We start from the raw sequence: 14,200 nt of genomic DNA on the forward strand, positions 1-14,200 counted from the left end.
CCTGCCTCAAAATGTCCCCGTGAGGAGCAGGGAAGTGACTCCTTCAACTTCTGTTTTACGGGATAGCAGAACGAGGCCCGGAGTCGAGGAGGGATGTGCCAAGGCAGGGCTACTGCTAGGACAGGAACCCTAGCCCTGGTTCCTCCAACACATCCTGCTGCTCCCCCCACCCCCCACCCCCAAAGCCTGCTGAGGGTCACGATGCCTCAGGCCAGAGAGCAAGCCTGGCCACCTGCCCACCGCCCTTGGCTTTGCTGCTGGGGCGGAGATGGAGGGAGGTGTCAGGACTGGGCGGACGTGGGAAGGAATTGCTCATGGCAGGAGGGCACGGGTGAGGGCCAGGTGGGTGGGGACAGCTGGCCCTGTGCCAGTCCTCCCCCGGAGCTGTGACTTTTAACACCCGGGGTGCTGGGCTGGGGCCAGGGCAGGCTGCGGGCGATGCTCTGCCAAACCACGCGGAGGCTTCAGGTGCCTGGAAAATGTCCGTCAGGCCGCTGGCCCGGGGACCCTGCCTTTCCTAAAGTCTTGGGTGCCAGAAGTCACCCCACTATCTTCCCCAGCACGGTGACCCCTCCAGGGATTCCCCATCCCCGTGTAGCTTGGCCCACGTGGCTGCATCTTCGCCGTGAAGCCTCCATCCCCAGCACCCAAAAGCCACCGACCCCCAGGAGGGCACCGGTCCCCACCCGGGCCTGTGACCAGGAGCCCGGGCAGCCGGAGGAGCCTCCCTCCCACAGCAGGGGTGGGGACGAGGCCTTCCAGCCCTGGGGCTTTCATGTCCTGTGCTCTGCACGGACGTCTCCTGTGCACCTGTGTCTTGTGGTGGGAACAGAGGCGTGGAGTAGATGATAACACAGACCCTCACACCTGCCTAGCATCCAACCATTTCCAAAGCCGGGTCCCACCACCAAATCCCCTGAGGCCCTGGCAGCCCCAGGAAGCTTGATCTATTCTGCAGATGAGGAGGCGGGAGCTTGCTAAAGTCACCCAGCTGGTGGGTGGTCCCACGTATGTCTGACCCCCAGTGACAGTCACCTGCAGCCCCCATCTGACGAGGCAGGTGCCCTCACAGTCAAGCTTTCAAGGCAGGGGCAGGGCCAAAGGCCATGTCGGGCTGGCAAGGGCTGTGTGTATGTGTATGTGTGTCTACGTGTCTACGTGCCTGTATGTGGTATCTGTACGTCGTGTCTATGTATGTGTGCCCGTGTGTTCATGTGTACCTTTATGTATCTACTAGTATGTATATGTGTCCATGTGTCTCTGCCTGAGGGCCAGGTGGGTGGGAACAGCTGGCTCTGCTCCGGGCTCCTGCCCACCTCAGTGCTCTGGCCTCCCTGGTAGCTGGCCATTGTCACACCACCTCCTCCATCAAGGCACTCTCTCCTGGGCTGAACCAGCCCCAGCTGGGGCTCTGCCTCGGGCTCAGGTAAAGCCAGCCTCCCAGTGCTGGCTCTGCCCTGGGGCCAGGCAGTCCCACCCGCTGCAGTTTTGCTGCCCCAAGGGGTCTGTCCTCCCCTAGGCCCAGCCCCTCTAGTCAGTCACCAGCGCCTGCTCTCAGACCTCTGGGGTTCTACTGAGAATGGCCCCGCTGGGGCATAGCCCGTGGCCCCCACTGCTCCGCCTTCTCCCTGCCTGTACCTGCCAATGGCTTTCTCTGGCCATGAGTGAGCTGGGGGGCAGGCCAGAGTGACAGGGAACACCACCCAAGAGACGCCTCGCCCAGTGAGGGACGGGAGCATCCTGGCCCCTGAGGTCGGCTCTGCAGCAAGCTCTGCACTGCCTCCCAGGGGCCCTCCCGGGTAACCTGCCCGCCACACGCCTGCCCCTGGCACATTCTTCCTTCCCTGGCTTACTTCCTCCCTCTTCTCCAGGGCCACCTGGGGCCATTCCCAAATAAATACTTATCCTTCATCAAGTCCTTCTGCCTCTGAGGCGACCTTCTCCTTCCCCTGAGGTAGACGGGCCGAGGGCTGGCTAGTGCTGGGGAGCTCTTCCTCCATCAGCTAGCTCCTCTGTGCCCAGCCCCATGCCAGACAGCAGGAGGAGGGCCAGAGTTAGGGGAAGCAGCTCTCGGGGCGGGGTTGGTGGGACAACCACTCCTTCCTTTGAGGGTCCACTTCTAGGCAACCAGTCCCTCAGCCCCCGAGGCCTGTACCCAGACCAGCCTGCTGCCTGGGACCTTCAGATTTCTTGCTCTTTCCACTCCCTTCCCCCACCCCAGGAGGCTGGCCCAGCCGACAGAAGGCCACCCACAGCTGCCTAGCCCCTAGTAGCACCCAACCCCTGGGACCGGGCTGCTCAGGCCTGGTGGGCTCCCTGAGGCTTGGGCCACACCCCGAGCCACCTCCTGCAGGTGCCTGAGGCACCCTCCCCACAGCCAGCTCTCCGGGACCAGGCTCCCCAGGCTGTCTGACCTTGGCCTCCAGCGTGATCAGGCGCTCACTCATGTCGCTGAGCCGGGTACAGTTCATGCATTCTGCAAGAGAAGAGGAGCCCGGTGAAGGGGGAGTGTAGATCCTGGGGAGAGAGCCACCCGCCACCAGGATAGCCTCTGGGTAAGGAAGCAGGGAACTCTTTGATTGTATGCCCGGAAAACTCCCCATCCATCAGGGCATCATCCTAAGCATCCCCTCCTCCGTGCAGCCTGGCCCCCAGCCTCCTTTCTGGGCACCAGAGCACCTAGTGCCATCCGTTTATCCAGCGAAGTGCCTGCGCCAGCACCGAGCCAGCCTGTGAGCTTCCTGAGGGCAGGGGTCTGTGTTCGTTTTGTTTGCTCATGAGCCTCAGCGCCTGGCACAAAGTAGGGGCCCAGAAATATCTGAGAGTTGATGAATGGGCAGCAAATGAAATGTGCTCCCCGACTTTGAGGACTGCAGTGTCAAAGGCACAGCTGGTAAGGTCTGTGCTAGAGCTGTAAGAACAGCACGTGCAAGAGAGCATCATGGGGTCACCAAAGCCAGTCTGGGGTGGGGGTTGGAGGTCCGGGAGGGCGTCCTGGAGTCATTGGCATCAAAAGTGGGGCCCGAGGGACATACTGGTAGAGTGATTGGCCAGGTGCGGAAGAGGGAGAGGCCAGGTCCAGCAGGGGAAGAACAGGTGCTGAGGCCTGCGGGGGGAACCGAAGAGGGGTCCGCCAGCAGCCTGGCCAGAGCACAGCACCCCTCGGGGCCCCCAACGCTGGAGCCGGGGCCTTAACACAGAGGTTCTGGCAGGAGGAACTCCTGAGGCCAACGGGCAGCTGCTGGAGGAGGGGAAAATCAAGGTCGGTTTGCATTTCTACAAGTTCACTCTGGCAGCAAAGTGTACAGTGGGAGGAGTGGGAGGCCTGAAGCCGGAAGGCCCACTAGGAGACCCATGATGGTTAACCCCCAGGCACACGACTCCCTGGGCTGTAATTATCTTTCTATGTCTGTCTTCCCAGAGAGCCAGAGCTCTTTAATGAGGAAATAGATGGTTCAAAGCTGTTCCAAAGAGCTTTTATTGCTCTGGAAGTCAGGGGACACCTGAATTCCTCGCTCAGTTCAAAGCCTGGCCCGACGGGAACCCATCTGGTTAAACAGACACACACGCACGAGAGGAGCTGGGTAACTCAACAGATTCCACTGGGTGTGTGGAGGCCCCTGGGCTGCAGTGAGGCCTGCACGTCCACCAGCAGGTCCACGGGTCCCACACCAGGCTGTCCCTGGAAAGGTCCCCATCGCTGGCACTGAATGCAAGTCACCTTGCCAATGTCTCTGTTGCTCTGTGAGGCCAGTGGGCGGGGATGGCCAGGGGACACTTGGGCCATGGGAATAGGTGGTCCAGGCTGTGTCCTTGCCAGGAGTGCCCGGCCTTGGGGCCGGGGGGCTGACATCCACTGCCTCCTGCTCACCAGCCCTGCCTGGGTCCAGAAGGCCTACTTCTTGGGCGTTCACCCTCATCGCCCTCCCTGTTCCCCTGGGCTGGGCCCAGCCAGTGGTTTATAGGCATGTTTTAGGAACAGAACTTTTCCCCCCAATAAACCTTGTCAGTAACCTCGATACATAAAACAGATTAAAGACTGAGGTATAAACACGGAAACGTTAAAACAACTAGAAGAATGTATACAGTTGTCTGACTCAGGTCGGGCAGGACTTCACAAAGACCAGCGAGAGGCGGGGTTGGGGGTTGGGGGTTCAATGGGGGAGGGGGAGGTTGTACATATCGATTCCCTCTAAGTTTCTCCGGGGAAGGGATGGTAAAGAAAGGGAAAGGTACAAACCACAGAGCACAGGGCCAGGCAGAGGAGACCCTCAGCAGAGGAGTGCTGCTCGTAAAGGAACACAGCCCGTGGCCGAGGCCCAGCCTCCTCACACCGGAGAGGACCAGACCCTCCAGGTGGGAGAAGGGCAGTATCCCCTGGGCACAGGGACCCACCTGAGGAGAAAGGCCCACAGGCACTGACATTGGGGGAGCCCCCCTATGAAGTAGCTGGGTCCCAAAGGCCCCCAGCAATAAGGCCAAACCACAGGGAAGGAGCCTGAGTCGCTTTAGTGCCTCCTTCTCAAGTATAGACAGCCCACGATGTCAGGTCCTGGGCCTTTGGAAGGAGCCTTTAATGGGAAAGACAGAGAACAAAACAGAGTCCCATGATCCATCCACCCACCCTACACCCCATCCATCGGCTGGCCGCAGACAACCATCCCCTCATCCACCTGGAGGCACGGGGGCGCCCAGGAGCCCCTTGGTGACTGTGCTAAGACTGACAGGGTGAGCGGCAGGGCAGTAAGGAGGAGGGTGCCTGCCCTCGCAGCCAAGGCCCAGGAGCCCTCCTGAGCAGCCATATCTCACGGGAAACAGGCTGACTCCAGAGAGCAGGATGCGTGAGCCCCTGCTCCCCTCCTCTCCACATGGGAGGGGGCACCCCACCTGGGGCAGCAGGAAGAGCAGGAGGCTGGGCATGGGTAAGTTGTAAATTAGAGCCCCAGCCCCACCCATGGAACATTCTACAGCGGTTATGGACCTTGAACAAAGTGTTTCCAGGATCTGAGGCAACAAATAGGACTCCCTGCAGAGGGGAAGGGCAGCAGAGGGAGGGGAGCCTCAGGCTCTCGCAGGAACCTATTTCTGGAAAGTGTGCTGGGCTCGGGCCCAGTTTGCTCTGGCACCGGGCGCCCTGTTTGGCAAGTGAGGAGCTGCTTGGCTGTTGGTGGGCACAGGGGGTCCAGGTCCCCAGCCGCAGAGAGGCCCCAGAGGCCCAGCTAACGGGCAGGGGCGGGTCCGTCAGCTTGGCCTCCCCGTGCCACCTGCCCTGGCAGGCTCGCTGAGACCAGGCGGGGTTTATGGATCCCCTGGCATTCTGTCATCGACAGGCAATTAAGTTATGTTTGCTTAGCTTTCTCCAATTATTCATGGGGAGAGAGGTGGAAACGGCGCTGGTGGGATGACTGGCTCTGGGACTGGTTGAGGCCCTGCCTGCCCAGCTCTGGCCTCGGTTTCCCCTCTTCACATGAAGACTTTAACTTTCTGAGATTCTGTGATTCCCATGTTCCTACCCCCTTCGGGCTGATGAGCGCCCAGCCACCACACAAGTCCCTAGTGTCTAGGACACAGGTATCAGGAAATCTTTGCCAATATGTTGGAAGTGTGGATGTGCCAGACAAACAGGTGTGTGTGTGTGTGTGTGTGTGTGTGTGTGTGTGTGTGAAAGAGAGACAGACATAGAAAAAGTAAGAGAGAGAGAGAGAGACAGAGATAGAAAAAGTAAGAGAGAGAGAGAGAGACACTAACTCCTTGGTGTGGTCAGAGGAAAGGGAACTCTATAGAGACCACAAACTCACTGTGTGGCTTGAGAGGCCTGCATTTCACCTCTCTGCACCTCAGTTTTCCCACTTGTGAAGGAGTTTACATTGGATCAGCTCCAAGGGCTTCAGGGTCCTGGACTAATTCTCCTGGCACCGTACCCTTGCCCTTGGGCTCTCCCTGCTGGGCTCTGTCCACCTACAGCAAGATGGTAGTTGCCAATCTGCCTGCCATTTGCCCTTGGCCAGCACTACAACTGGTGATAGCTCTGCACCCAAAATTCTGGACCTTCCTCCTGAATGAGGCTGGATTCCCAAGACCTGACCCCTGAGAGGGGTTTCATCCCTGGGGTAGGAGTTGGCTACTGCAGAGGAATCTAAAGAGGCAGAGTGAGTCCACTGTGAGGCTTGGGCCATGAGATTCCAGCAGGGAGAAGAGTGGTCCTATCCCCCAAAGACCCAGCTCTCTCTGTGAGAGGTCTTAGAGATGGGGACTGCATGCAGGGGTCATGTACAGGGTGGATGTTCCCAGAAAGCCAACCCAACATGACCCAGCTGGAGGAGATCCCTAAAATCCCCAAGAACTTACCCCTAGGCAAGACTCTTAGGCCCTATTAGGAGAAGAGGGCTTCAAGGAGGTCAATGGAGCCCAAGGCTGTGGGGACAGGGTCAGGGCAGGCCAGGTAGATTGCTCATGAATGCTCCTACGAGACCACAGGATAAGGAGGTCTTGAGTGGCCTCAGTTTCTTCAATAGGACAAGAGATAGGCTGAGATAGAACCTCCAGCACAAATACATCTGGCACCTTCTATCTTACTACACACAGGGTTAGCCCTGCTCTTCCCAAGAGGTTAACCTTTGGCCAAACATTCTTTCAGTGCTTCCCTCCATCTGCTCTGGTGTCTGGAGGTCAATTAAGAGCTTCCTCCACTAGTGAGACTTTGGTCATCTCACCCTCTGTCAGAAACATTGAACAGCTCTCACTGCTCTCAGGAAGAAGTCGCATCTTGGCTAGGCTTAGCCAGCCTGCACGGGTCTCTTTGCCTTCTGCTCTGACTACCACACTTCCATCCAGGCCAGGTCAACCACTTCCTGCCAGGACACACCATCTGCGCTTTCTCTAATGCCCATAGGCTCTCTCCAGTCTTCAAGACAGAGGTGTTCTTTTGAGGGAAGAGGATTTTCTGGCTAAGATTCTGTACCCAGCTCAACTATCCCCCAAGGTTTGAGCAGAGAATGAAAGCATTTGTACCCATGGAAGGCCTTAAATATGTATACTCCAGGCACTCCTTCTCATGAAGATGTTGAGGATGTGCTCCACCAAAACAAACAGTAAACTCGAGAAAGGACCCAAAACAGGGAAATAAAGACAAGTTCAACATGGGAGCGAGATAAAGGAATATCCTAAGAAGGGAAATGAAGGAATGTCACACGATGACAGTGTGCAAGAGGCTGGAGCACGACCCAACCACACTAGATCAGGACACAGAGGGTTCAGAAAGGAGAGAGCCCCTGATGTGTGTGAACACAAGGAAGAGAGAATTAAGCTTCTTTTGGAAAATCTGGGGTGAATTAGTGACATGCCAAGTGATGCATCTCTATGACATGGCATAAAAAACTAAGCAAATAAGAATTATTAATTTCCAGAAAAATGAAAAGTCTAAAGTGAAGAGAAGTGCCTTGGTATACTACCTGAATCGGCTGTGAATAGCATTTGCTTTGTTATCGTACTCTCTCTATTCATTGTCTGTTGATCTAGCCCAAATTCTGATACAATTATTTGGGAGTCGGGGAGGAGTAGAGGACATGGAAGCTAGATCAGGGATGGGGGGAAAAAACCACACCAGACCCTTGCACAGGAGAAAGTCAACAGAAACTCTCCAAGATGAAAAACCAAGAGAAATAGCAATGTGTAAATGTTAGCACTACAGAGGAAAGCCCCCCACCAGAAAAAAGTGCTTGTCCTAGCCATTTTGGCTCAGTGGATAGAGCGTCAGCTGGCGGACTGAAGGGTCCTGGGTTTGATTCCTGTCAAGGGCACATACCTTGGTTGTAGGCTCCATGTTGGCCCTGGCTGGCCCGTGCGGGAGGCAACCAATTGATGTGTCTCTCTCACATCGATGCTTCTCTCTCTCTGTCTCTCCCCCTCCTTTACAGTCTCTCTAAAAATCAATGGAAAAAATATCCTCGGGTGATGATTAACCAAAAAACAAAGTGCTTGACTAAAGGGAATAAAAATTGGGAGTAAAGAGGTACATAGGGGACTACTCTTCCTCACTGTAAGCTTTAAAGGACTATTTGTCTTTGTAAAACAATAAACATATTCAATATACATAATATAATTAAAATTTTAACTGGGTAAAAACATGAAGCCTGCTCGTGATGCTATGGAAAAAATACACAAACTTGTATCTGTATTCTGTTTACAATTATATAAAAGATGAATAGTCAAGGAATGGAATGAGGAAAAATAGAAATAGTTGCAGCGGTAGGATTATGGGTGTTTTGCCCTTGTTTGTCTAAAATTTCTGGGTGACATTTTATTCTTTTGGCTCAGTTTCTGGATCTAAAAATGGGACCATCCATCCCTACCTCGATTGGGTTGTTATGTAGAGTGGGAGAACTGAGGGGGAGTGGTTTTGGCCTTCCCTGGTCCCTGTGTCCCAGCTTCTGACAGTGGCTCCCAGCACCTCAGGCCCTGGCTTTTCCATTTTCCCCAGCTCTCAGCTTGTGGCGTGGCTACCCCACCCCTCAGGACCACTACCACACTGAGGGCAACTCCCTGCTCATGTGAGACTATGGCCTCTGTTCCCCTCTGTATGAATCACCTCTGGTTTCACATGTTAGCAGGCACACAGTAGGGTCTTAATAAATATTCATGGATTGAATGAAACAAGCATCCCTTGAGGGTCATTGGTCTCTATTCATAGTTCTTGGTCTTCTGAACAGAGCAGGAAAAGACCTTGAAAATCATCACAGGCAGGAAGCCATGGCCCAGAGAGGAAAGGAAGCTGGCCAAGTTCATGGCCTTATGGCAGATGAGCCTACCCAAGGAGTCCTCCTTCTCTCTAGGGCCCAACCATTGAGCACAGGCACGAGGCCCATCCGCAGTTCGCTGGGCTTGTCCTACATTATAAGGAGATATTTGCATGTGTCCTGAAGGTGAAGAAGAATCTAAAGATCTGGTTCCACTGCCAAGCCAACACCTTTGCAGCGTCACTGGACTTCAAGTGTTGGTCTCCTCATCAATAAAATGGGCCTGATACTCTCCCTGGCCCACCCCTGAGAAATGTGACAGGTCTCAGAAGAGATCAATGTGAAGACACCCCACAAAGTGCATGAGGGGAATGGCCCTGAAGCTCACATTTCTGGTCTGGGGTGAGAGGAACCAGTTTCCCCCCATATCTGTGGCCCCTGAGGATTAGCAGCCTTGAGACTCAGTGGCTGAAGGGAGGCTGGAGGCCTGAGAAGGTTCATTTTATGTGTCAACCTAGCCAGGCTCTGGTGCTATTGTTTGGTCAAACACCGGTCTAGGTGTTGCTGTGAAGTTATTTTGCAGATGTGGTTAACATCTACAACCAGTTGACTTTAAGTAAAGGAGGTTACCCCAAATAATGTGGGTAGACCTCATCTAACCAGCTGAAGATTTTAAGAGCAAAACTGAGGTTTCCCAGAGAAGTAGGAACTCTGCCTCAAGATTGAATCAGCAGATCCTCCTGAGTTTCCAGCCTGCTGGCTGCCCTAAGGCTTTCAGATTTGCCAGCTCCTACAATTGCATAAGCCAAATCCTTAACATACATCTATAGAGATAGATAGGTAGATATACATATATGAATACACACACACACACACACACACACACACACACACACCCCTTCTTGGTTCTGTTTCTCTGGGGAAACTGACTGATATAAGCCCCTACCCACAAATAGGTCCTAATGAGACTCATCAACCAGGGCAGCGTTTCCCGAACTCAGGAGGGCTCTGTGATTCAGCTCCAGCTGCCTTAAAGATGGCACTACCAGATTTAGGAAATAAAAACACAACATTTTAGCAACCCTACTTAGTACTTTGTTCCTTCTGTAGTATTATGTGTGACAAGGACCCAGGGATAAGTGGCCTCACCCTCAAGGGCCTCTGGACATATAAGTGACCGTGCTGAGGGGCAGTGCCCATCTGTGTGCCTCTCCTATGCAGGACGGGGCCCACCACTCCTCACCGTTACGGGATTCTGTCTGACCTTGCACTGGAAACCTGCCCAATCAGACCTCACTAAGTCCCCTACTTAAGCTTCTGTACCAGGTGGGAATCCAATTAGCCATAAGGCTTGGAGATGTTTGGGGGGAAGCTAGCCAGCTGCAGGCTAGATTTTTAGAGGCCTCGGGGCTCTCCAGGCCCCTGGGGCAATGAGGGCATGGTAAATTCTAGATTTCTCCAGTCCTGGTATCTCCAGTTCAGCCTGCAGCTCTAAGGTAGTAGAGAGGTTGACAGTCAGGGAGGTTCAGCAAGACACTCAAGGCCACACAGACTGTCAACTAAAGGGCAGAATCAGAATCCAGGTCTCCCTTCCCATGAGACCATGGTGGACTGAGCTAGGTGCCCTGGTTGGGGTGGCCTGGGAAGCCACCTGTCCATTTAACTTCTAGAGAACGGCTTATCCAGGTAATTGCAAACAGATTGGATTTCTCTCAGCCACACATCCCAAAAGGAAGGGTAAAGAGAGCAAGCTCAGGCCAATGATAGGGGCCCTGCCCTGTGCCTCCCCTATGCTCCTCAACACATACCAGAGCAATGAACCCCATCAGGGACCGGGGAGCCTGCTGGTGGGATAGAGATGTGGCTGCCCGCCAGGCCCAGCCTTCGGGCTGGTGGACAGGACAGAATAATTAAATTCCATCCTTTTCTATATCAGGGATCACAGAGAAGGCAAGATTATTCTGGAACTCCTGCCAAGACTTTTACTGAAGAGTAACTTGAGTTCCTTCTGGGAGAGGGGCAGCCTCGCATGGTGTCTTCAGTATGTTGCTGAACACAAGTCCCAAAGGACTGACTGAACAGCACTGAAGCTTCTCGGAATACAACGGGAGTTGGCTACCTCCACCCCATGTCTGGCACCCTCATCAGCAGCCCCTGGTCTGTGGAACTTTCTGGCAAAGTTCAGAAACACTCCATGGGGACAAGGGATATCACTAGTGAGTGAAATCAATTCACCAAATGTTTGTCAGGGACTGAGTGGGTGAGAGACAGGATTACCCATCCTTCCTCGTGGGTGAGGAGGTTCAGCAATGTATTCAAGCTCACACAGACTGCCGGTTAAAGGGCAGAATCAGAACCCAGGCTTCCCTTCCCACAAGGGCAGGGTAGGCTGAGCTCCTGGCCAGGGCAGCAACTTCCCATGTGACGGGAAGACAAGTGCCTGTACCATGGCTGGACACTGGCAAAGTCTGAGATTTCTGTACCCCAGCTTAGCCCTTGGGGCTCTGCCGGCCTGGCTAGCTGAGTCTGTCTTCTTCCCTCTCTACCTCCATATCCAGCCCACAGTTCAAAGTCAGTGGATCTTGCACCATGGCTGGGCCACACCCCAAAGCAGCTTCCCCCAGCAAAATCTAAAGAGGAATTATTAAATTAATTTAGCACCATCAGTGGAATATAAAAACAGCTCACAAAAATCAACCATATTCCTATATACTAGTGACAAACAGAAAATGAAATCTTAAAATACCATTCACAAAAACACCATTGTCTAAGAATATATCTATTGAAAACCATAAATTATCACTGAGAGAAATTAAAGAAGATCTAAATGAATGGAAAGATGTACTGTGTTCATGGTTTGGAAGGCCCAATATTGTATATGAAAATGCAAAGGTCTGAGAATAGCCAAGGCCATCTGGAACAAACAGAAAACGATATAGAAGACTTATATCATCAGAACTGAGACATATTATAAGAGCATAGTAATTAAGACACTCTATTGCTGGTTCAGAGAAAGACCCACACTTATACAGCCACACAGTATAAAAGACACAAAGGCAGCGCTGTAGGGAAAAGGTAGGCTCTTCAATAAGTGGTGCTGGGTCAATTGAATATTGAAATGGAAAAGTAAAATGAAAAATTGGGCCCTAACCCACACCACCTGCCGGGAGCCGGTCCATGCTTGCTGTTTCAAGGGACCTGGCATATATGGCATACTGTTCTTTATATGTTTGCTCACCTTCTTGGCGCTGTGTTTTAACCAAGGTCTCTGAGAAAGGTTGTTTCCCCAGGTAGGGATTTCCCCCTGAAGTTAGGGAGGGAATAAAACCCCTCAACTAAGTGCCAGGCGGGTAATTAATCACTTTAACTACGAACAATCATGCTTAAGCTACATAATCTTTACTCCCTGGAATGGAGATAAGAAACGCCCTAACCTTTGTAATAGAGATTGATAGGATTGAATCAACTGGTATAAATATAGCTGTAACAAGACTGCAAGACACAGAACTTAGAACACAGAATTCAGAAGACAGAACCTACACGGAGCCTGGAGACAGAAGAACTTCACTGGAGAGAACATGGCAAAAGATCCTGGACTGAACCTGACTATAGAACATGGCAAGAGAACCTGACTAGAACCTGGTGACTGGACTTGGCTGGAGAATCTGGACAGAACCTGGCTGGAGATCCTAAGCAGAACCTCTCTGGAGATCGAGACCAGAACTTGGCTGGAGATCCTGGCTAGGCTGCTGATCAACTGAACGCTGTCTCCGTGTCATTCCTTCTTCGCCGACTCCGTCTACGCCTTTGGGAACCCCTGGACCTGCTGGGGTTGGACCCCGGCAACCACCCATGAAAGTCAATTTGAAATGGGTCATCGATCTCAATATGAAAGATAAAACCATACAGCTTTTAGAAGAAAACATAGGTGACTACCTTCATGACTTCAGAATAAAGATTTCTCAGACAGGACACAAAAAGCACTAACATGAAAGCAAACTTTGAAAAAAAAAGTGACTGCATTAGAATTAAGATTTTCTTTTCATCAGAAGATACCATTCAGAGAACAAAGAGGCCTATCACCAAGTAGAAGAGGGTTCTTGGAATACTTGTATCACAAAGTAAGATATCCAATTGGCCAACAGTCCTACGTAGAGGGGCTCAACTCGGCCATATAAAGAAATGCTAATTAGATCATAATGAGATGCTCCCACACACCCACCAGAACGGCTACGATTAAAAAGACTAACACACCAAGTCCTACAGAGAACAGGAGCCACTGGAATGCGGCTTACAGTGTTAATGGAGTGTCTGTGACAACCACTTAAAAATCGTTTGGCAGGTTCTGATAAGGCAGATGAGAAGGCCACTCCATGACCCAGCGATTCTATCCCCAGATGAGGGGACAGATGAGGTGCCCACAAAGAGCAAGCAGGGGGTGGCATCTCTTTGGTCATTGGGGCTTTCAGAAGAAATGGGAGCAGAGTTTTAAGAATTAAAGACACAGCCCAAGCCCAGGAGGTAGGACTGGATGGAGAAGCAGAGGAGGGGTCCCAGGAAAAGAGGAAGGAGGCCTGGGGAGCAGCTCTGCACCTTTGTCTGCATGAACCTGGGCAGGTCCCTTCTTTTCTCCAGGCCCGCACTCCTCCAAAGGCCGGGTGAAAGTCCAAGAGAAGCTGTTCTGACTGCAGGGGGTGGGACCCCAGAGACCCCGATAAGCACCTCCTACTCCCTGGGCTCAAGGTGGGCAAGAGGTGGGCAGGTCGCGGTGCCCCCATCTCTGGTTCTCAGACACCCCAGGGAGCAGCATGTGAGGAGGCCGGTCCCACATCTCTCAGGGGTGTCATGCCCGCACAGAAGCTACCTGCTCTGTGACATTGGGCTCAGCTCCCCGAGGCAGTGCCTGCACTTACATACTTCTGGGTCTGGCCTGCCCCCTCCCTGCACACCCTCCTCTCAGCTGCCCCTCATCCCTCCTCGCCAGAGTAGGTCTGGCTGGAGCCCGGGGCCTGTCTGGTCACCGGTTGAGATACCATGGGAGGAGGCCAGGGAGGAGAATTAGGCAGGTGGGGAGACTCCTGACTCAGGTTCAAATCTGGGCCTCACCTTTCCCAGCAGGAGGAGGTTGCCGTGCAAACTAACGGATGGCTTCATGGGGCCCCTCCTCCCTACAGGCACAGGCCCTCACCGGGGATGCTCTTTCTGCTAACTGCCTCATTTCCAGCCTGGAGGATCACTTGCACACAAACTGATTCTGTCTTAGAGACACTTCTCCCCACCCCTGGGATAGTTTAAGACACATTTGGACAATACATAGGCTAGGGCGGCGCTTGCACAGGATTTACAGTGGTTGTCTAATAGCTTAAGGCTAGTCACCTCTCTGCCCTCCCCCTATTCCCCCCGCCCCAACCTGTGTGACCTGGGGAAGTTACTTAACTCCGAACTTCTGCTGCTTTGCCCGTAAG

The 14,200-nt window shown here is 53.2% G+C and overlaps 1 protein-coding gene across 1 annotated transcript in view; it reads right to left on the minus strand.

The window, feature by feature from the left end:
• The window catches only part of COL26A1 (collagen type XXVI alpha 1 chain), a 166,724-nt gene that overhangs the window by 22,082 nt on the left and 130,442 nt on the right, over window positions 1-14,200 (minus strand). The window contains exon 4 of the mRNA XM_059691838.1: window positions 2,415-2,476. Coding sequence (XP_059547821.1) covers window positions 2,415-2,476 — 62 coding nt within the window. The remainder of the gene's footprint in view (window positions 1-2,414; window positions 2,477-14,200) is intronic.

Source organism: Myotis daubentonii, chromosome 4 (assembly GCF_963259705.1).
Source record: "Myotis daubentonii chromosome 4, mMyoDau2.1, whole genome shotgun sequence".
Taxonomy (NCBI): domain Eukaryota; kingdom Metazoa; phylum Chordata; class Mammalia; order Chiroptera; family Vespertilionidae; genus Myotis; species Myotis daubentonii.